The following is a 23,981-nucleotide window of genomic DNA, read 5'->3' as shown; positions in this document are numbered from 1 at the left end:
ATTGATTATTCAGGCGCATTGCTTCATGAGGATCTACTGTCGGCCTGGAAGCTACATTAACTCTGTTAAACAACAGAATTGGAGAATGTTATACAAAAAATAATTAAAAAATGTTGGCAACCAGTAACTCGGCTTTGACACCATGAATCTATCATGATAAGCATACTGCAAACAGGAACAGTCTGCAATAGAAAGTGCATGGCTTTTCACTAAAACAATGTCACTGAACTGTAAATCAGGGGTGCTAAGTATTTTAGGCATTCAGGCAGGCTCTTTGCAGATTGTATACACAGCCTCTGCAACAATCATGGATAACTGAAAATCTGGGCTGCATCTGATCACACAGGCGAAAGCCATGTCTGATTTGCTTCTGGTCTTGAATTTTACGAAGTAATATTTCGTAATTAGGTATGAGCAGCAGCATCTCTTTGGCTTAGCACTTTAAGTATATAACATTTAAAAAAAGACTTGTATCTTGTTTTTTTATATATATATATATATATATATATATTCAGCTTAATTCCTGATAAATAGCAAAACCTTCAGTTTTACACAAAACACTTGACTTTCTGCAAAGATTATTAAGATAGACTGTAGAGTCTGGACACTATTCAGTCATTATCAGTGAACAGTTGGTATGTCTAGACACATTTAGTTTTGTTCTCCCTGTCCTTCATGCTCAGTGACTGTAGCACCTACAGAGGAGAGGCCAGGTTAAGATTTATGAATGCATTCAGGTAATTCACACAGAGAGGCAGATCCTTAGTGCAGCATGCAGATTCATTATCAAGGCTTAGGTAATTTCCTTGCCCAGCCATTAATGTAACATGTTTTCAGAATGAAATTGGATATATAATTTGAAGGGCCCACATCCAGTTTGTGGAAAAATATTTAGCAGTGAGCACATATATGTTTATGGGTATTTTTCTAATTATTTAAACATATTTGTCTGGTTTCCCAGACTGTGATTAGCACTAGTCCCAGACTATGTAATATTTTAGGAAAACAAGTTGAGGGCTAGAGCTTATCTGAGTCTGTGAAACCAGCCCCATATCAGATATTTTCCAGAAAGCATTGTACCGTTTTGTTTAACACTCCTTAACTAATTGAAAATAAACTGAATGCTTTAAAGCATGTTGTCTAGAAGAAACGCTTTCACCTCATTATTCCTATTTCAGAAATGTCTTAAATGCTGCAAATGGACATACTCTTCTGTAAAAGGATGCATTCCTTAAAATTAATCTTTCATGGTATGGAATACTGCTTTAATTTCCAGTAGAAATCTGTAAATGAGCAGGGTATCTACTCCCTAGCCAAGTAAGCACAATACAGTAGAAGAAGAATATAAAGTATACTTCCTGTATGTGTCCTACATATCACCCATTATGATATAAATCTTAAGATCTTGCCATGCTGGGTACTTTGTTAGTATTAATTACTTACATTCACAAAATGAATAGCCTTCAGTTGTGTCCAAGTGGGTATTTGTGTGGGAAGGAAGAAAGAAGAAAAGGAAAGAAGTGGTTTGAAATAAGGCAGGGCTGGTCTTCCAGAGTATGTTACTGAGTGACGTTTGTTTCTGTTGGTCCTGTCTACTGTGACGGGCTGGTTTCTGTCAGGTTGGCAGCTGGGATTATGTTGTGGCAGCCTGGCAGCTGCAGCAGTGGAGCTGCCCCAGAGACCGTGCTGGCCCGCGCAAGGCTGTGGGTTTGGAATGTCTCACACTAGATTAGGGTCGTTACAGGGCTCTGACGAGGAAACCAATTCATGTTTTCACAGACGGTGATTACTTCCTGTTTTACATCTATGGCAGCCACAAAATTAGGCTTAATAAGAGTGCTTCTAATAACTGCTACAACCAAGCAATGATTCCTCATTTCTCCCCCCTAAATACTCTTCTAGTAGCTGCCTATCAGAAATATGATAAAAATAAGTAATTTATTACAATTCTAAAGTATAATTATTTTAATGTTTTATCTGTATATTTTTTTCACATCAGTTGTCTATGAAAATAATGGTGTCATTAATGGTGAATACTAACTGGCTGATGCAGTGCAATTCTTCAGCAAAAGGTTGGAGGTTATTTTTTGGAATCCAGTCCATATTTCTGTGGCTGGCAGATCCCGGCACAGTTCTTGGGTGTCACGAGCGGGTGCTAAGAGTGGCTCCAGCACACAAGAGCACCCTGGATAAACAGCACAACAAACAAACAAATCCCTGTACTTGCAGAACTGGGTGTTGACTCTATAATGCTATAATGGCACTTGAGCTTTAATTGCAATATAAAATAGAAATGTTGTATTTTAGTCAAATTAAGACCTACCACACCAAGGGTATGCCCATTTTGATTGAAGGGTCGAAACTATACAAACTGTATGGTGTAAACCATGCCAGTCTAAACTTTGTATAAAGGAAAAACATAGTTAATGTAATTATGTAAATTGTTTAATAAACTAAAAATATATACAATAATGAGATGAATGTCACACACATCCATATTGTAGCATTTATATATTTAGTGTTGATAATTTGTGTAATTAAATGGTAATAACTTATTCCCAGTGAAGAGGAGGAATTACAGATTGGTATACTCAGAGTTATTAGGGGGCCCTCAGGTGTCTGCTCTACCCTTTGTTTGTACAAAATCACCTGACAAGACTGTCTTATTATATCAATTTGCTCCCTTCTATATTACCGAGTGAGACTGAACATAGCACCATAGCACATGCAATAGATTGGGGGAAAAAAATGGACAAGTTGTAAGTTCCTTTGACATATTAGTCTTCACTAAAGTTGCTATCACATGTGCAGAACAATATTCTCAATACTAATTAATGTAATTAAGGCTGGGATTAAATCAAAACTTTCAACCACCCGCTCATCGAAAACTACAGAACTGTACTCAGTTGCGGCTTCATTTTTAGTAAGATGCCACTTTCTTCTGATCGTAAATGTAACCACTATGATGTACCGGTTTGTAGTTTGCTATTAGCGGGTGTGTCAAAGTTTTGATTTAATCTGGCCCTTAGTTAATTTTAAATATGTTCATAATATATCATATACAATTTGTTATAATTGTATACACGACCTGATTAAAATAAAGCATGACGCACATTATTAGGGTAAGGATGGTTTCCCCATGCAGGATTACTTTATTCCCAATTGGTTTGCAGTTGTTTAGTGATGCATCCTATAGCATTCACCCAGTAATACATTTGAGACTGGTTTTATTTCTGGGACCTGTTTTTTTCACATTCCAGTTGTTATATTTTATAATCAGTTGCAATACACCTTTCCTATTTACAAAACCCTGCCTCTGCCAAAGAAAACTGGAACATCAAAAGTCTGAAATTATACCACATTAGCTGACATTTCTAATGTGGCTGCTATGGCTTTCTCTTGAGTAGTATTTGACACTGCCTTGAAATGTAATTGTGTGTGTGAGAGTATATGTATGGATGGATGTATATACACACATACATATACTCAACACAATAGCCATAGCATGTCAGCTAACTTCAGATCTCTCTCTCTCTCTCTCGATATTATGCAATATGGTTGTTAATAAACTAAATTAATAGCCAAACTTTAATTTGAAACTATCTAGGTCAGTGGTAGAGTGAGGGAAAAAAGAATTACTTGCTTTCTGGTATAGAATTCAAATGGTCCTTATCTGTTTACTAGATTTAGGTATTAGGTGTTTGTTAGCATTACAGTTAGTGAATGCATAAAGGTCTATGTAGACATGAACTTTCATAGTCTCTCACAGTCCAGTCAGCACAGAAGGTGTAGGTATTCATAATTTAAATTTACAGAATATAGAATAGCACTTCATCAGATATGGGCCAGTGGTTCCAGAGATATGGCCTCAGTAGCACAGATAATCAGGTTAGTAATATGAAGAGGTAGGACACTATGACCTATTTTCACAGCATTTGGAATTACATGTTGTAATAAATGTCAGCTCAAAATTTAATCAAATTTGGTTGAGTGATTCTGAAGATCTACCCTACATTAGCTTAAGCAAACTGTCCAGAAAGAATTGAATTGTAAGTCACTGTGACCTTGATTTCAGCATTCATGAGCCATGTTTTGTTTTGTTCATGTAAATAGTCATCATACAGGCATCTGCGATTCTTAGTATACATTTAAAACTTTGTTCTGTGCTGGTTAGTTTCAATTCACCCAAACTGGTAAAAGAAAATGACACAATCCTTGAAGTACTTAATTGGAGAAAATGTCTTATTGCATATTCCATCATGTTTCATAATGCTGACTAAAGTTATTGTATTAAACTGGAGACAAGCTGCAGAGGAATGAATAATGATCTTAGTTGTTTCAGTCTTGCAACAAAGCGCTTGCAAAAAATGATAATTTGCATTATGTCTGTGCCTTAAGATTCAAAGTACTCAAAATTTAATTTACTGTATAACATTGCTGATATTAGTCCTCATATTCAATGTTTGGCATAGTGCAGGGAATACAATTTTTTTATGCTGTGTTTCAGTCAAAGCATTATAACTGCTCTTCTGATCAAGCCCTTCTCAAGTTATTTCTTAACTATTGACAAAATGAATGTTCTTGAGAGACAAAGGCAGAGTCAAAGTCATGCCCCATTTCCACTCGCCATGTTTAGGTGCACCTCGGCCTGCAGTTTCAGTCCAGGCAATTTTACGGTTGCTCAGCTGCACCTCCACCTGTGCCCAAACTAGTTTCAGGAGGCACAGTTTTGTACATTGCACATGCTGAGTCCCAAGCAGGTCTAGGCATAAGTCTAGGCATAAGGCATAAGCTTACAATAATGGCAGCCACGGGCAATGTGATAGAAGCTTTCCCCAAGAAAGAATGTGTGTGTTTACCTTGGGGAAGATAATACAATAAAGCATTTATTAATTTATGGTCACAAAGTGCCATACAGGATCAATTGTTTGGAGCACTAAAAAGCAGCACAAATCCTGCTGGAGAAAAGACAGCATTGGACTGCAATACAGTACCATGAGAAAATACATTCACTTTTTTTATATATATATATATATATATATATATATATATATATATATATATATGTGAATGCAAACATGAAAGACTGTAATACTATCTGTTAGATGTTACAAAAACATTTCACTACAAAGTTTATTGCATTTTAATGTTTGAGTTATGAATAGTTTTCAGCCTCCAATTTTTGAACACTAAATCCCAGAATGCCGAGTGTCCCAGAATGCGTTTTGACCTTTGGTGTCTCACATTCACTTCCTGGGCCAGCTGTACCTAATGAAAATGCAATTCAAACGCAGGCAGCTATGTTTAGGTGTATGGGTACAGCACGGACATGCTACGGTGCACCTAAGTGTAGACTGTCTAAAGGTATCAGAAAGATAATATGCTTAGTAACAGATTTGCTTTAGGTACATTGTTTCCAAAAACTAGAGGATTTCTACATTACATGTAAGCACTAATCTATTACAAAAAAACAAACAAAAAACAAAACCGTAACATATTTGTTTAAATATTTGCAGGTTTATATTGTATGATATTGCCTGTGGAGAGCCTCTAATTTAAGTATTTATTTTTGTGAAAGCCTTAATACTTTGAACTCTGGGCTAACAATACATAATAGAAAATTTGCATAACTTTTTTCAAAGAAAACCTGCCTTGTTTGTGTTTGTGTCAGTGAATTATTTTTAATTGGGTAATAACAGTTCCAAGGATTGTCATCTGTTTATGATTGGTTTGCACCTGAATTGACATCAAATAAAGCATTGAGCATTACAGGCCATTGTTCCCTGCAGCTGTTTGAGAGCTTGATCAAAGATATGTAGCAGAAACTGTAGTGTAGTTTCTGATGCTCGGATATCAAGGTGGAATGAGGCCCAATGTCTGGGAGGGAGAGACGTGGGAGATTTGAGCATACCTGTTAAAGATTAGTCCTTTTTTTCTTGAGTAGGATCTATGACAAATGCAGGAAAGACTGCTGGTGGGGAGTTGGAAACAAAGCCAAGTAGGAGGGTTATTGACTGTAACAGACCGTTTCTGTTTAGTATCAGAGAATTTGGATAAGGAGATTTTACAGTGTTTCTCATGGAAATACCATTTACAGTCTTCTACAATGACCTCATACTCAGGGCCTGTGCCAATCTATGCTCAAACGGCAAGTGAGGGACTGCGCTCACATGTGTACTCGCACAAACACACACACACACTCACACACTTACACACGCACCCACCCTGAGAAACATTACATTGACTGTGATGTGATCCAGAGCTTGTGAACTAACATTTTCAGGTGACATTTATAGTCCTATAGCTTGTAATTAGCACCTCTTAACATGTGAATTTGCCTTTACGTTTATTTCCAGGCTGTGGAAGCTCAGATACGAAGTTTTGGACAAACCCCTTGTCAGCTGCTAATAGAGCCACATCCCCCAAGGAGTTCTGCCATGCAGGTGGTGAGTCATGTTACAAAGATGGGCAGTTAGCCCTTTAAATAAATACTAACTCGTTTTTCTACAAGTTTTTTTTGATGCGTTGTACAGTTTTTGCAAAGTAATCTAACCTGAGTTGTGCCAGAATTAGACTCAATATCCAAAGGGGCAATACATTCCAGCCCTGCCTAGTTAAATGTTATGTTTGACTTGTATTATGTACTGATGACTTGTGCTGCTTTGCTTTACATTAGATGCAAGGTTTTCTTTTCTTTTCCTATCCCAGCCTTAAGAACTTTATATTATTTATTTATTTATTTTAAGTGCTTTCCTTTTTTATCATCTGAGAGCTTTGGGATGGATTAGTGTTTGGAAAGGAGCCAAGCAAAACTCCCAGTGGATACCTTAGGTTGTGTTTGCCATCAGGAAAAATGAGGCAAAGGTGCTTGCTTTTAACTAGAGCAGTGTGAGAATCTGAAAGGGAGGCACTGATACAGACCGGCAAAGGCCCTATTAGTGCAATGGCCCACTGGTGCTGACAGCGTATCCCCCCACCCTCCTTAGCATTATTCACACCACATTCACGCACATGTCATAGAGGAAATAAGACGGGAACTAATCTAGCAGCAGGATATAAAAAGGACTTTCTCTGAGGGTGTTAGTGTTTTGTTTTGTTTTGTTTTTTTCAAAAAAAATATTGATTTATGTACTAAATTAAAATAAACTATTTATTTAATAAATATTATATCTCCAGATATGCACTTGTACGTCTGGTTTCCTTACACCTTCTTAATTTTGATTTCTTTTGGAAAAGGCATTATTTGTATTTATTATATGAATAGAAAATGCATTAAATCAATGTAAATTACATACTACTGAATTTAAAAAATGAAATGAAAAAATATATATTCCAACTGAACAAATCTAATTTCAAAAATAACCGTCTCAGAATAAATAAAGTAAATCATGACAATAATAAAACACTTTGATGTGTAAACTATTTTAATATAAACATTATGCCAGGACTATGTGGAAATGGAACACCATGATCCTTACAGGCACTTACATATTTTGATATTCAAGTGGTTAAAGGTGTCTTGTATTTAAGATTTTTTTTTGTCTCGCTCTGGCAGGTGTGACTTTAGAATTTGACAGAACTGCCTGACTTTCACAGACTTTACCCAGCTACATAAACTAAAAGCAGATGATTTTTTTTATATATATATATATAAATGCTGGCCTGCACTCTCTGCCCTACTCTTGCAGTCTAGTCAACCCCTGGCATCCGTTCATGCTCCTGGTAATGACATTGTCAAAATGGCTAGTAACCTGTCAAACAAAAGCATTCACCATACCGTTTTTTCAGCATTTAAGCACATATTTATTCTGTTCTTACAAGTATGCTTCAAATAGATCCAAATGTATCTCCAGAATGTCATTAAAGAAACTTTATTTCTCAACTTTCACTTTATTTAAGGTGAAAGACCATGTCATTTACATTTTTTTTTTTTTTGAGTAAGTATAGTGCAAATATATTCAGGCATTAGCCAGATGTGATGGAAAACTGATGCATTTGATATGTGAGAAATCAGTCATGACCAAAAGAGTAAGATAAACATATGTTAGAATGAACTTTCTCGTCTAAGGTAATATTAAGTTATCTTATACTAGTTCTCAGTGTTCTGACCCCATTTGTCTTTGATTTCTATTTCTATTTCAAATATATGAGAAGAATTATTAAGTTATAATACGCCCAAATGGCTAGTTTGTTCCCTGTATAATACACATCCAACAAGCCATCTCTCTCATAACATTTAACATCATAATGCACTTTATGATCAAATAAGTTGATCTATTATTTTATGTATTTAATTTAGATAAGTAAATGTATATATGTGTATATATATATATATATATATATATAGAGAGAGAGAGAGAGAGAGAGAGTGAGAGTGAGAGTGAGTCTAGAGATAACAGTTCACAGTTCACACTTTTTACCTGCCCATGCATTCATATATATATATATATATATATATATATATATATATAACATTTGTTAAGTGCTTATTAAACAAAATCATACATAAGCAAAATTTGTATTTCACTTAAAAAATAAATATGATCATCCTGTCTACACACTTGTTACAATTCTGGCAGTGTGGATTTTAAATAAATAAGAGTGCATAACTGTTGAAAGCTGTATCACAGCTTGTTTTTAAATTTCAACTTTGAGATTAACCATTTCCATACAAATTAGCTTTTGGTCTTTGTTCTGATACCTGAGGTGCAAAACACATTTAAATTAATTATTTAGGTATCGCTAACTATTAAAATAATAATGAATTCTAATTGACTGTAATGCTTTCTATTTCCAAAAAGGATAAAATAACTTTGAAACAAAAAGAAAAATAGGTTCACATTTTTGTAGAATATTTGACGTCTACATCATGCTGTTTATAGTGCATAAACAGTAATTTACAGCAGGTGTAGCAATTAGCAGCCACATGCGCAATGCCTATTTTGTCTGGGTGTGTAGCTGCTGCTGAATTCCCTGGTGCTTTCGCAGCATCAGATCTGTGGATTTAATTGAGGCCATGTTAGATGAGGCATTACTGACACCTTTAATTGAATGAGTATTTTGGAAGGTTTAACCCATAATATTGATTGGCCTTAAGCCACTTGCACAGAAGGCCAGTAGTAGCTGATGAGCAAAACTTCTATTCGTGCTTTAGGCTTGAAACATTTACAGCACACAAGGACATTTAATATTTATGTATTATTTTTGGTTTGCGCATTGATTGGGGTCATTAATACAATATTCACTTTCATTGTATAACAGCATTGTATTGTTTACTTCCATCTGTATACATTTTCATTCAACAATGAATCTGTTTTTCCACAAACAAGCTGCCTGTTTTTTTTCAGCCCTACAAGTTATTTTTTACATTGTACAAAAATTATTAAACCTTTTAATGTATTGGCCATTGCATTTCGCCTTAACTTCTTAAGCAAATACAACCACATCAGTCTCTTTACCAATTTTATTCCACATAATGGAGAATTAATTAAATTATTATGTTAATGATTTTGTTTTATACAGAAGGGGTATTGTTACTATTCGATTTACAATTAAGTATTAAACTATTACAAATGGTCAGATGGGAAGAAATTCCACTTATTCTTGACTGGAAATTATATTGTGCTATTGTTCACTTTAAGCACAATGCAGTGATATATTGTTTGCTAGAATTACCCTATCCTATAACTATAGATGTCATAGATAATATACTATGCAACGAAAAATGGTAGATAAATGTGCACATTTTTTCAATTCTGTTTAGGATGTGAAATGTCAGTATTAACCCTATATTCAGGGAGACAGGGTTATAAGTTCAGAGTGCATAAATACATTTGTATCCCACATTTACATTAAATTAGTATTGCTAAAACAAACTCTTTCATTGGACATTTAATTAACTTTTTATTTTGGAAAAAAAAAAGTCTATGGTAGTGGATTTAAATGTAAATATTGAACTGAGCTTACTCACCTCTTTCCTGAAGGGAAAAAAAATGCATTTAGAATCCTTGCTCTCTTTCAACTGCATTATTTTTCTGCTCATCTCAACTCTTACCCTTGGCTTGGCTATGCTTTTTTTTGCTGTTGCTTCCTAACTTGAAATGTTTCTTCCCTGTGCTTCTCTTCCCCTTCCTTCCGTGTTGATCACCGCCTCCGTTTATTGGTTGTCATTCCCTTGTTGTGGGCCATTCAACAGTATCTCCTCCTGCAGACCCCCCTGATGTTCACGGAGCAAATGCAGCAGGATGTCATCATGGTGCTCAAGTTCCCGTCCAACTCTCCGGTTGCTCATGTTGCGGCCAACACCCAGCCTGGCCTGTCTGCTGCTGCAATCATCACCGTCACCGCAAACCGGCTCTTCGCTGTCAACAAGTGGCACGGACTTACTGGTAAGACAGGAGCATTTTCAGTCCAATCAGAAGTCCATTTGACCTACTCTCATTTGTTGGCTTTCTAATGCATCTTGTCACTTCCAACTTAATCACAGTGCTAAAGGGGAGTCATAAATCTCCAGCTCATGAGAGCTTTTCTGCAGAAGGTTTTACAGGTATCTTTACATTATCAACTGATAACATACATGGGTCAATATTATACAGACTCAGTGAAAAAGTGCTATGGAAAGATACAAGTCACAACTTACTTCTGTAAAACTTGCTAGAGTCAATGTCTTTGAATTCCAGTTTGAAGAACTTCCACAACCTCTTTCCTCCAGATCTAGTGATGTCTCCAGTCAACTAGTGACTTCCTCCTAATTCCCAAACTGAAGGAGCATGTGTGTCATTTAATCTTATGCAGGCAACATTTGTTAGTGTGTTTGTGTGTGTGTGTGTGTGTGTGTGTGTGTGTGTGTATATATATATATATATATATATATATATATAAACAGATTATCCAGTCAAGGAATGATGGACCGCAGCTCCCATCTAAAAACAGTCCACATTCACCGCTGTCACAAAAAACTATTTATTGGAAAAAGTGAAAATCATGATGCTTATGCGTTTCAACTTATCTTCCTCAGAGCATCACGATCCATCCATCTTTCTTTGACTGGATAATCTGTTTTATATAAACTCCCTGGGATAAGGCACCCTGCATTTAAGGTTTATTAAAACTATTGTAGCGCCAGCAATTTTTGAAACTTATATATATATACACATATAACACCAACATATGAGTTATATATTTTCACAGATTAGTGGAAACAGGGCACTTATATGTGAGATGTATTTTGATTTAGGAATACTTTTCTTAACAATCTACAGTTAATACAGTTAAAGTTGCAGTGGCAGTTAAAGTTAAAATTAATTAATTGGAAATAGTTTCATGGTATATATTTATTTCAGTATTTAATTACAATATGTACATATATTTAATTTACAGGAATTTATAATGACATACACTTACAATATGAATTTCAAATATAAATTTTTGATATTATTGATAACAAAATATGTATCTTCTATAGTGAAGGAAAAACACCACAATGGCAGCCCCCCTAGTGAAATACATAGCATCATATTGTAAATCAGTCAATATCCTGGACAACAAAGTTATTTGTTTTATAACATTTAAATAATTAATATTTTTAACCTTACAAGAAATTCAAGAAAATTGCTTTTCTATATTTGGTTATCTTCCACCTCAGTGGAAGCCATAGTAAAGTATAATGCAGAGAATGTAATTGAAGAATAAGGTAGTGTAGTTCAAGATGAAAGACTGTACTGTCACCAACACCAGTGCTATATATTTTTTTTAAATCCTAAAAGGTTTTCTGATCATACAGTAGTGTATCCTTATTGATGTGCTTGACATTTCTTATATATGCCAACATAAATATCGCTCTTCCCATAGCCATAATACTGGCATATTTATTTTCTTCCTCTCCCTCTCTTCTTTTTCAGGCCATCAAGGCTCTGTCCAGGAGCAGCCGTACCAGCTGCCTGTGGAAATCGATCCTCTGATAGGTCTGTCACTTGTCTCTCTTCCTCTGCGATTCATTACACTTGGTGTGGTGGCCCTGAGGTGTAGATTACTGTTGTTTTTCACTTGCATACTCCCCGAATGGAATTTCCTTCATAAACCATTTGCATGCAAATTGGAATGCAATGAGCTGTGGCTATGCCAGTATTTCATCAACTCCCCCTCGTTGGGCTGCCTAATTTGAACAGGGATAGGACGCGTGTCAGTGAAAATTAATATGGATGCTGTAATAATGTGTGATTGAGAATGCCCATGAAGTACTGTCAGGACAATACGGGATCTTTTCATCACTCAGACTTGTTGATGAGTAGAAGAAGGGAGCTGCAGTGATGAATTGGTACTGTTCTAATGTAGCAGCGCCAATGCTGGCGAGCATTTTCATAATAACAGCAGGGCTCCTTGCAATTGTGTGAGGTGAAAAATAAAAGCATGAGCTCCCAGAATTTTGTCATTAAGGATTTCAATATTTCCCCTTTTATGGGCCTGCTGTTCAAACGAATATCTTAAACACATAATCGCTAAACATTTCTGCAAATGAAATTAAGTATGTAGCTACATTAACATCTTATTTTATTTTGTAATAATTTTCCTGTTGCTGGTATGTAAGTTTGCAATACCGTTGCGTGAGTTTACATGCAGTATTTTTAACCTGTGAAATGATGATGCACGTGCATGTTTGGCACGAAAACTCCTGCATAAACAACAGCATGTGCAGTCATTTTCCTGCAAAAACAGCACGAGAGCTGAACTTAGAGCTAATTTGCATAATAACTCACTCCTTTGCCCTTAATTTGCATCACATCGGGTTAACAGCTACTAGTCCTGAGTGCAATAAACTAAAATAATGTAAACCCTGAGAGGCAGAGGGTAATTTCAGCTTTGACTCAAGCATATTGTCTCGAGTGAGGTTAAACCACACATGTAAACTCCGCCATTGAGGGTTATATATAATAACTGGGAAAATTTTGGGGAGACCTTAGATCACCAAGCCTGATGATGATGAGAGAGGTGTGTGTGTGTGTGTGTATATATATATATATATATATATATATATATATATATATATATATATATATATATATTATTTATTTTTTTTGTAAGGTATGACCCTTATACTAACCATTTTCCTACTCTTCACATGGTAATTTGCTCTCAGATTATGTATATATCATTTGTAAACATTTAGATGAGTCTGTTTCAGTATATTCTGTCCAATACTCAAGGAAACACCAGAAAAAAATGCTTTTGCTTATTATCCATCAGCTTATACTGAAAATGGTCCCTGTGTTGTATATGGCATTTTGTTTTATATTTTTTATATGTTAGTTTTGTCTTTTTTAGGTCAAATTTGATACTGAAAACCAGTAAAATAAATCTCTTGAACCAGAGAAAATGTACAGGTGCATGTTTGCATTCAGTGACCTTTTATATATACGGTTTACATTTTACATGACTACTTATATATCCCATGGCCAGCATATTGTTGATAATTCATTAAAATCTTCACTTAAGATAAACGGCTGTTCTGTTTCATTTCGAGATCAGGCCTCTGCACCTGCTATTCTGAGTTAGTCCAGAAGAATATGTAAGAAATACCAGACATGTACAGCACTATCTCGAATTTGAACCAGTTATTTCATGTCATAACCCTCACTGCTGACAAACCCTCTTGGCAGTTTAGGCCTAAATCAAATGTATTGCATCTGGAGCATTTTCGGTAAAACCCCAATACTTATTTGCACAAGAATAGGGGGACATTTTGAAAACAATATAGTGTGTGTGTACGTGTATATGTATGTGTATATATATATATATAGTAATACAATTTATATATGTTTTGCATTACAGTTTATTTTGAAATACAAAATAATGTAGCTAATAGTATATTCATATATGGAAAGAATTTCAACCATCACCTGCAGCCTGACTCTCTGTCAACCTGCTAACATTCATTTCTCTCTGTGTGCCTCTCTAGCCAGTAACGTAGGCACCCACAGAAGGCAAATCACTGACCTTTTGGACCAGAGCATTCAGATCCATTCCCAGTGCTTTGTGATCACTGCTGACAACCGATTCATCCTGGTCTGTGGGTTCTGGGACAAGAGCTTCCGCGTCTACTCCACTGACTCAGGTAATTGCATTACTCTGCTTCATGTTCAGAAGGAGGAGACACCAGAGACGGAGGTCAGGGTCACAAATGAGGCTGTGTGGGTTACAACTTCATATGCTGTTTTCATTTTCAAACCACTTGTACCATTCTTCAGATCTACATAGCCCCAATTCAATTTCAAGGCTTGGGCTTTCAAGAAGGATGGAGGAAAACAGTGATTCTTGGCTGTAGCCTTGATATTCTTTGTTTATATGTCTGATGGTATATGTATATTAAATGGTCAAAACCAAATGTAACTCACTGTAATTATTTACAGCTAACAGCTGTTGTGCTGTCACAGATGCTTTAATCCCTCACATTATGGGGCAGTGTTAACCTGTAATATAGAGTTAATTAGAATAAGCTCTCGTCACCCTCCGTTTATTGTTCTCATTGATTGAATTAGTGTGTGCAGTGGACGTTTAAAGATATTCTCTTGTGTTGAAATCAAGTTCATTTGTCCACTGTTAAGTGTACATCTGTAATTGCTTGCAAATTGCTTATTCAAAGCTGAAGGAGAGACTTCTTTATACATATTTGTCCATACTAATTTCTTATTTTTAAACACTCCAATTATATATCATAATTTTTCATATATATACATATATATATGTGTATGTTTATATATAAACACACACATATGTATATGTAGATTTAATTGGTAGTCGAACTTGGAGTATAAGTATACTCAGCATGACTCAGGACATCACAATACAGTTAATCTGATCAGTATCAGGCCTTCATGTTTTAGTGTAGTATGAGAACTGACAACTTTTTGAGAGCTTTGAGGAACAAATATTTACAATTCTTTTGAATACCTGTAAAAACATCAGCTTTTTTGATATTGCCTTATGGATATGTTAATAGATGTTGCATTCTTTTCACAACATAATGAAACAGTTTTTACCCTGTCAAATTAGTTTTGCAGCAATTTGTCATGTGTTGAAACAAGGTAGGTATCGTTATATCACCTCAGTCTCAATATTTCTATGGTGTTTCTCTTATGCGTCATGTACAGATTTACCTTGCGCAGTGTCACTGAGGACAAACAGTAAACACATCTGAAAAACACTTTTTGTTTCTCAATGGGATTTGCTTACACGAAGCTGTTCATCCTTAAATGTCTCATAACAGTTAAAGTATCTGAATGGCTATTCAATGTATTCCACAATGAATTGTGTGGTTTAATATTTTTAAATATTAATTAATGCATTTATTTATTTATCTTGTACAGCATTACAAGTTGTCATATGTGTTGTTAAAGTTATGTGGTTAGTCTTTTTATATTTTATTTTTTTTTAGGTCAAATTCGATACTGAAAACCTTTTTTTTTTTTTTACTCTTGAACCAGAGAAAATGTATGAAAATGCACATGTTTGCATTTGACTCCATAGAAATCAAGGTCAATAGTGTTGGTTTTAAAATTCCAATTGGGTAGCATTTTTTTAAATATTATTCATTATATTTTGTTGAATATTTTTATGGTTATTAAATTAGTAATGTGGAAAGTATTCTCTTAGTAAAGTTGTGTGTTTTTTGTCTCCACTGGATTTTCATCATTGGTACACTGATTATGGGATACATGTTGATTATTTCAAATGCAGTGGGGGAATAAATCAATGGATATTCTAATATCCATTTTGAATTAAAAATACTTTACATTACATTACATTTACATTATAAATGGTAATATTTTAGTCATATACATTGCCTATAGAAAGTCTATATCCCCTTTCAAAATGTTCACCTTTATTGTCTTATAACCAGGAATTACAATGCATTAAAATCATTTGTATTTAATTTATCTACACATCTGAAAAATATTTCAGACATTTCTAGAAAATCAATTAAAAATAAAAACTGAAACATCTTGGTTGGATAGGTGTGTCATAACAATCCTAAATTAGCTCAAATGAAATCAGTCCCTTCAAAATCACACACCAACTTCAGTGTGTTCATATTGCAGTGGTTCACACGATTTCAGGAAAAACTCAGCAGTTCCTGTAGTAGGTTCCCTCTGCTTTTTATTGCATTTCAAAACATACTCGACTATGAGCACCAAGGAGCTTTCAAAAGGACTCTGGGACAAATCTGTTGAAAGGGACAAATCAGGGGATGAGTATTAAAAAATATCAAAGACCTTGACTATCTTTTGGAGCATGGTCAAGACATTTATTAAGAAGTGGAAGGTGTATGGCACCACGAAAACCCTGCCTAGATCAGGCCGTCCCTCCAAATTGGATGACCAAGGAAGAAGGACACAGAGAGGCTACCAAGAGGCCAATGGCAACTTTGCAAGAGCTACAGGCTTTTATGGCCAAGACTGCTGAAAGTGCATGTGACAACAATATCTGGTGTATATGGTATTCAAGAATGCACACCTTGAATCCAGTTTACAAAAACACACTAAGGAGATTCTGTAGCCATGTGGTAAAAGTTTTGGTGTCTGAAGAAACTAAAATGTAACGTTTTAGCCTAAATACAAAGCATTATGTTTGGCGCAAACCCAACACAGTGTGTCGCCCAAAGAACATCATCCCTACAGTGAAGCATGGCGGTGGCAGCACCATGTTATGTGGATATTTCTCATGGGCAGGGACTTGTCAGAATAGAAGGGAAAATGAATGGAACCAAGTACAGAAAAGTCTTTGAGGCAAACCAGCTGTTCTCTGCAAAAACGCTGAAACTGGAAGTTCACCTTTCAGCATGACAATGACTGGAAGCACACAGCCAAAACTACACTGGAGTGGCTAAGGACCAAAATGATGGGGGTTTCTGCTGAATTGTCGACCAGGGAGGGGGCAGGGGTGGAGGGGTATTCATACATTTAATGCATATTGAATTTTTCATGTCACAAGGAGATGCCCCAGCTATGCTTAGCAGTTCCGGAGCACAGACAGTTTCAAATTGTGAGGTGCTCTGGCACAAATTTAGCACGGGCAGTAGCTCATTGGCCAAAAATGGCACTTTTAATGCATTGGGCTTGCAGAGGGGGGACACTTTGGGGCATGAGGACAGGAGGGTCAGGTGCTTAACAGCCCTGCCCCCATGCACATCACTGTAGAGCCCTATCCCAACAGACTCACAGTAGTAATTGCTGCAAAAAAATTGCTTATCCAATTTTGATATTTAAGTTTTGTATTTTTAATATATATATATATATATATATATATATATATTTTTTTTTTTTTTTATTTTTTTTTTTTTTTTTTTTGCACAGTAAAAACTTCTGTACCCTTAACAGTGTACAGTGTACAACTTTTTGTATTTATATATGGGCTGTTTAATCAACCAGTGCTACTTTGTTTTCACAATTATTCAGATTTGGTATAATTTATTGTCTGAGCATTAAAGGGTTAAATGATGTCAAATGTAACAAAACGTGAGATCTTTGCATAGTTACAGAGTATGGAGAGTTACAAACCACTAGAGGGAAATCTTAAATCTATCTTTGGGATTAAATAAACCCGAAGGTAAAACTGTATATAAAGGAAAGGTTTTTGGTTTCTTTTGAAAGCTAAGGTTTGCCCCCAAAGGGAGAGCAAATAGACTATTACAGGAAACATTACAGTAGAGCTTCACTGAGAAGACAAAAAATCAAAAGAAATGATTGCATCTTGAAATGTTGATTTAATTGTTGACAGTTGACCAACCATCGTAGTTAAATATGAACGTCCTTTGAATCTTTATGGACCATTTACGAAAAATACAATAATGACATCCACCAACAACAACAACAAAAAAATCCATGTTAATGTCTAGTTGTTTTATAAATCACACTAATGATGATAATAATAATAATAATAATAATAATAATAATAATAATAATAATAATAATAAATACATTTATTTTGACTGATTTTATAGATGGAAACAGTAGAAAATGATTCCCTTGCCTTTTAACATGCAATATTCTTACATGAGTTTGGGGTGGTGGTGTGCGGTGTGTGGAAGAACGGTTAGCATTATGAATATCAGGTTTATTCCCATGACAAAATGTACCAGATATTCACATAAATTAAAGATTGTAATTTCTTAAAATAACATTGTTTACATTCAAAGTAGTACTTCCACTTGAAAGTATTATTGTGCATGGCAGCAGCAATATGTGCACAGACTACTGAGTAATGAACTAATGCCCATAAATGAATCAATCAAAGATTGTAATCAAGTGACATGACATGTTTGTATTCGTCATTGATAACTACTAGTAGTTGACAAAAGATTAAAGTATTATAGTCAAAACAAACTAAGAACTAGTCTACTGTAGTGTAATATTATTGTTTTTATTTAAAAAATGTTGCATGAAGTGTTTTATTTGTTTTTCATAAAATATTTACAGCATTTGTTTAAGTATGTACACTGGTTAAATGTTAGAGAACCTTTGAAATTCAAAACTCATATTATACTTGTCAAGAACTTAATAATGTTTTTATTATGTAGGAAAATTGACGCAGATAGTCTTTGGACATCGTGATGTGGTGACATGCTTGGCGCGGTCTGAATCCTACATTGGAGGAGATTGCTACGTGCTCTCAGGCTCACGAGACGCCACCCTTCTGCTCTGGTATTGGAATGGCAAAAACAGCAGCATTGGAGAGAGCCCCGGCAGTAAGTACAGAGATTGTACAGCACAACAGTGTCTATGGCTGAGCGGGGGGCAAGAGGACCCTGTGTACAGTGCCTTTCACAGACTCCTTCCTCTAGCCCCCTAGTTATACATGTAGGTGCTTTATGTTTCCAAATGTGGGAGGACAAATCATTAAACAAAACTATAGAAGTGATTGTATTTGTACAAATCATTTATTTTCTAGACACAGATTGAATTTGGGAAATGTTTTTCATGAAATAGGTTTTTCCTTCACGTTTAACCTTGTGACATTTATTTTTCAAATGCCAGTACAAGGAGGGCTAAAAGGCACTGAGAGACAGTAAATGTGCCCTGGTATGAAATGTTCGCTACCAATGATGGTAATTTAACTAAAAAAAGGGCTCTGGGGTCAATAAAATTGAAAAATGTTAAGGTCTGCCCTTACTTAAGGTAATATATGGCTACAAACATGATCAAAGAACAGCAGACACAATGCTTCTGTGTGCTTTATCTTCCTAATTTTCAAGGCTATACGACATTGAGTATTTACAAATTTACTTAAATGTATTACAAATTGAGACTTTATAAATAATGCACAGCAGTGATTTTCTGAAGGATGCATATTATATATAAATTGTGTGTATTTATGTGTATATATGTATGAATATATATATATATATATATATATAAATTGTGTGTATTTATGTGTATATATATGAATATATAATACATTCATTATTTTTTAGAATAATGAGCTGATTCACTGATTTCTCTAAATCTCTCCATACAACAATTCTCAGTGATTTTTAAAGACAAATAATAAAAGCAAACTGAATTATAAAGGAAAGGAAAACATATTTCTTAAAAATGGAGCACACACATTACAGAAATTTTATCTCTAACTGCAAACTTGTATAATATGTGTACTAGTATTTAGTATTAAGTTATTTTACATGTTATATGTATAACTTACAGGACTATACACTAAAATTGATTGACCTCCAAAATAATTGTGCACTGAAGCGTACACACACATAAGGAAATAATACATACATACAAACATACAAATACACACACACACACATATATATATATATATATATATATATATATATATATATATATATATATATATATATATATATATATATGTATTTATGAATGCATTATTGTTATTTTAAAATTATTTTCATTTATGTTAATAATTTAACTGAGAAGAATAAATAAATCACCAGACTCATTTCAGGAAGAACAAGTAATGCAAATTAAGAGAATGAAATGAAAATATTTTACAAGGTGTCTTCTGTGTCTGATATGAATGTCGTTTGTAGTGATGGATGTAACATGAAAAGGGGAATATGATGCAGTACTTATCTCCTGCAGTCAGTTGAATGTATTTTTTTTAGGGCACAAATACTCAAATTTGTTTCAGGGAATATGTATGGAACCGATTATTATTGCAATATGTTATACCAAGGAACATTATCAAGTGAAAAGAAAAGTAGTACATTTTAGAAAATTAGTGTCAGTATCTCAGAAATGTTTGCACAAACAACACTATTCTGAGAATATGTATCATTTTAATGTATCATTTTACATTTGAAATTTAAATTGGTACTTATAATTGTTGTTTTTGCTCATTTGTTGAACATATTTCCATTATCCTTTTCCTGTTATTAAATTGAAAAGAAAAAGGATCACAGGAGTCAAACATTACTAATCAATTGTGTGTTTGTATATGTTTAAATATGACACAAATGCACATGCTTATTTTAATATTTTTGTTACCTAAATTTGAACAATCCAAAATATAATTTATACAATTGTACCACAAACTGGCATTTTATACACTTAGTGTAAGGTTTTCAATATAGAAAGAAAATTAAACAAATGTTCTCAGAGGTTTACATTTTTGTTGCCATTAAAACAGTATGTAAATATAATAAGATTAATGTATATTTGTAGTAAACCTAGTCATTAAACAGTGATTTTGTTTTAATAGTATTTAACTTGAGTAAAAATAATGTATTGTCTTAACTTACCATTCTTTCATACTGACCTGGATAATCACATTTAAATATGTTGAATTAATTCACATCTTTCAAGACGCAAACAAAATTATCATCAGTGATGAATGATGTATTTTTTTCTTGAAACGGTAGGTCACACACTCAAACCTTTTCATTGTACACAAGGAGTGTGTATATGTGCTTTGCCAATAGCCCTGTTGTTGATTCAGATGACAGAACCCAATCTTGTAGTGGAATTCGAATCACGTCAGTTCTGTAGAATAGCAGAACAATGTGATGCTCCATTGCCATAAACCACAGGAAGGTCTGTTAGCCATAGGGCTTAGAAACACAGTTCTGCTTCCTTTCTTCCTTTTCCAAATACAGTACTTTAAAGTGGCCCCTTTCCCTGTTTGCATAATGCATTTGTAACGTCCCACGCACTTAATAAGCCTTAAACAGATGACTTCCTTGGTCCATTCTGCAGCAGACAGGAGAGATCCTGATGAAGTTTATATTAGCGATTGTTTTGATTGCATGCTGACATTGATTAGACTCATTCTCCTCTCCAACATCCAACTTAGTTCTGGCAGGTATCCTTCATTTTCTGCCCTACGTAAACATTGTGCTGCAGCCAAGGGTGCACTCTGGTGAGGTTGGTAGGCAGAGAGTACAGTATTTAAATAGAGGGTGGAGGGCAAACAGAGTGAGATAAACCAGACTAGACTACCATCTAGTGGTAAGAATGGGAATAGACAATTGTGATTATTATAGCTTTTGAAGGCTTTACACTTTGAAATAGGTTTCTTGATTCATAAATACATACCTGCAGTAGAAAGTACCAGAAAATATCAAGAAAATGGTGACAACCTGATCATAATAATTTAAATATAAAAATCTGCAGCTGTGTGTCAACTGCTTAAGTGTGAAATGTATGTTTTTTTTTTAATTTTAAACTTCCTTTGTAACTCAATAGGAACACAATTTGTAATGGCAAATGTTTTGATGAGATCCAATTATATGTTTTGCCATAAGAATAAATAAACATTTAATACTACATTATAGAGCAATGGAATTGGATGCCTCTTTATGAAAACAATAAGAAAAAATATTATTTTCAAGGTGCTCATGTAGTTAAACAGGAAGAACGGTCAGAATCCGGTGGACTCGTATTCCAAGTGAATGATACTCTCTTCACTCCTCTCAAAGACTTGAGCTATAGAGATGTATATTAAATTGTAATCAGATGTTAGCTTAATTGAAACCAAATGTTAGCCAAATGGCTAAATGTTAAATGATACATCAGTATATCAGTTTTATTGATCTTTTTTGTAGAAATCAGACTACACATTTTAATCCCAGGAATTGTTACATGAATAAAAGTTCAACATGTTTAACAGATTTTAGTTATCTTAATTAAATCAATATTTTTATTTTATTTATGTTATGCTACCTATGGTAGATGCCCACCTCTACCATGAATTTGTCATTGATCTGCGCAAGAGAAAGCTACATTGTGTATTTATCACAAATGGTAGCACTGAGCACAGGTTCAAATAATTAAGACAGATTTATCTGGTGAACTTCAGCCCCTTTCCTCCTCCCTGAAAAGTGTCTTACAGAATGGGAGTCCTTCATGGAAGAAACAGCAGTTTATAGTTGTAGAAAAGTTAATGTGATGGAAGACACATTGGCTAATTTGGAAGACAGTCTAATTGGTCGTTGATTCACAGTTTGTCAGAATTCATTGGTGCTGCCTGGTTCCTGCCATGGAAAAAGATCACTGATGGATAAGTGGAAAGGGTCAATTTCACCTCTACAGAAGTACAGTCATGTCTTGTAAATCACCCTTTGTAGCACAGTAGAACATTCCCGATTTTTTTCCCGCAACAATTCACTGCATTCTGTTCTTATGCGCTCAGATTCTGTAACCTCTTAATAAAGTTACACAATATATTAATGTTAGTGTTCCAAATGCAATACATAAATAAAACCTTATATTTAGCTTTTGAAAAATTGATCAATTGCTTTTGTTTATGAGCTTTGTAAGATGTTTGGATTTCCCATTATTAAATAATTAATTCCCAAGTACAATACAGGGAAAAAAATCCTATTCTCTGCAAATAAGATTTTCAGTTCAGATTTCTCATCCTGCATTTTTTTCACGAGAGTCAATACAATCAGCCAAGAGCAAAATACATCTCACAGCCACTCACACTCTGTGTCTGTTGCCGACAGAGGGTAAAACTCAGAGTTTCTCCATTTTAACAAGACCCCTGGTGCACAGCTAGATCCAGTGATAAACAAACCCAGTCTGATAATGAACTTCTAATGAACTCACTACTGGATCTGAGAAAGTAGTTTCATGGCAATCTTTTCCTCACATAAAAGCAGCAGAGGTTTAGAGGGAAATCCCAGTTAAACGAAACAATAGTCAGTCAAGTTACTACTGGCTGTTATAAAGCAGAACCAAGTGTTGGGGAGATCAATATTTCCAATGTACCTTAAGAAAACCTCCTGCCACTTCAAATTTTTTTTCAACCAACTAGACAATAATATTTTGCACATATTTCTTTTTTTTTTTTTTTCGAATATGTAGAAGTTTGGTGAGGAAAATTTTAAATTCATAGTCCGATACATTTAACTTTTGTCAAAATCTTGGTATCACTTCAGTAAAGTATATTAGTTAATGTATCAGTGCTTTTCTATATACTTATGCATTTATGTTCTGTTTATACAGATTATAAGTTTATAAGGTTTATATATATGTTTATAAGGCAACAGTGGGGTTAGGACTCTGGACTCTGGTTAGGATTGTTCTAGTAAAAACCTAGCTTTATTAATGGCTAGGGGGGTAAATGGATAATTGTACATTAAAAATAATGTCACATATTGTAACAATTGTAAGTTGCCCTGGATATGAACGTCAGCTAAGAAATTTAATAATAATTAACACAACACGTTTTTATAGTTTTATTTTGAAATACAAACAGAAACAAAATTAAAATAATAGCAAAAAATTTAATCTAAATTAAATAAATATATATATGAGCACTAAAAATCCAATACCTTATTTATATTAACTTTTTATTTATTAAGCCAACTGATATGTTTATATTTGTGTTTAGTACTTAATTGCAAATCTTTAGATTCAGATATCAAATGAAATGTTGCAAACTTAAGTATATAGTATATTTAAAGAAATTTGCTTTTTGACAGGTCTTCCAAAACAAGTGAATCATGGCCTGTGCCT

General features: G+C 34.4%; 1 protein-coding gene across 3 annotated transcripts in view; it reads left to right on the top strand.

Annotated features, from left to right (window-relative positions):
* The window catches only part of lrba (LPS-responsive vesicle trafficking, beach and anchor containing), a 297,666-nt gene that overhangs the window by 265,995 nt on the left and 7,690 nt on the right, over nucleotides 1-23,981 (top strand). The window contains exons 48-52 of one of the 3 annotated variants that reach the window (XM_066718460.1): nucleotides 6,357-6,443; nucleotides 10,211-10,388; nucleotides 11,901-11,963; nucleotides 13,955-14,110; nucleotides 18,572-18,739. In XM_066718460.1, the coding sequence (XP_066574557.1) occupies nucleotides 6,357-6,443; nucleotides 10,211-10,388; nucleotides 11,901-11,963; nucleotides 13,955-14,110; nucleotides 18,572-18,739 (652 nt within the window). Of the gene's footprint in view, nucleotides 1-6,356; nucleotides 6,447-10,195; nucleotides 10,389-11,900; nucleotides 11,964-13,954; nucleotides 14,111-18,571; nucleotides 18,740-23,981 lie in introns of all 3 variants that reach the window. The other 2 variants (XM_066718457.1, XM_066718458.1) reach the window with 2 other exon arrangements.

This window comes from Amia ocellicauda, chromosome 12, assembly GCF_036373705.1.
Source record: "Amia ocellicauda isolate fAmiCal2 chromosome 12, fAmiCal2.hap1, whole genome shotgun sequence".
Taxonomy (NCBI): domain Eukaryota; kingdom Metazoa; phylum Chordata; class Actinopteri; order Amiiformes; family Amiidae; genus Amia; species Amia ocellicauda.
Note: the sequence above shows the minus strand (reverse complement) of the source record. Positions and strands in the feature narration are given on the sequence as shown.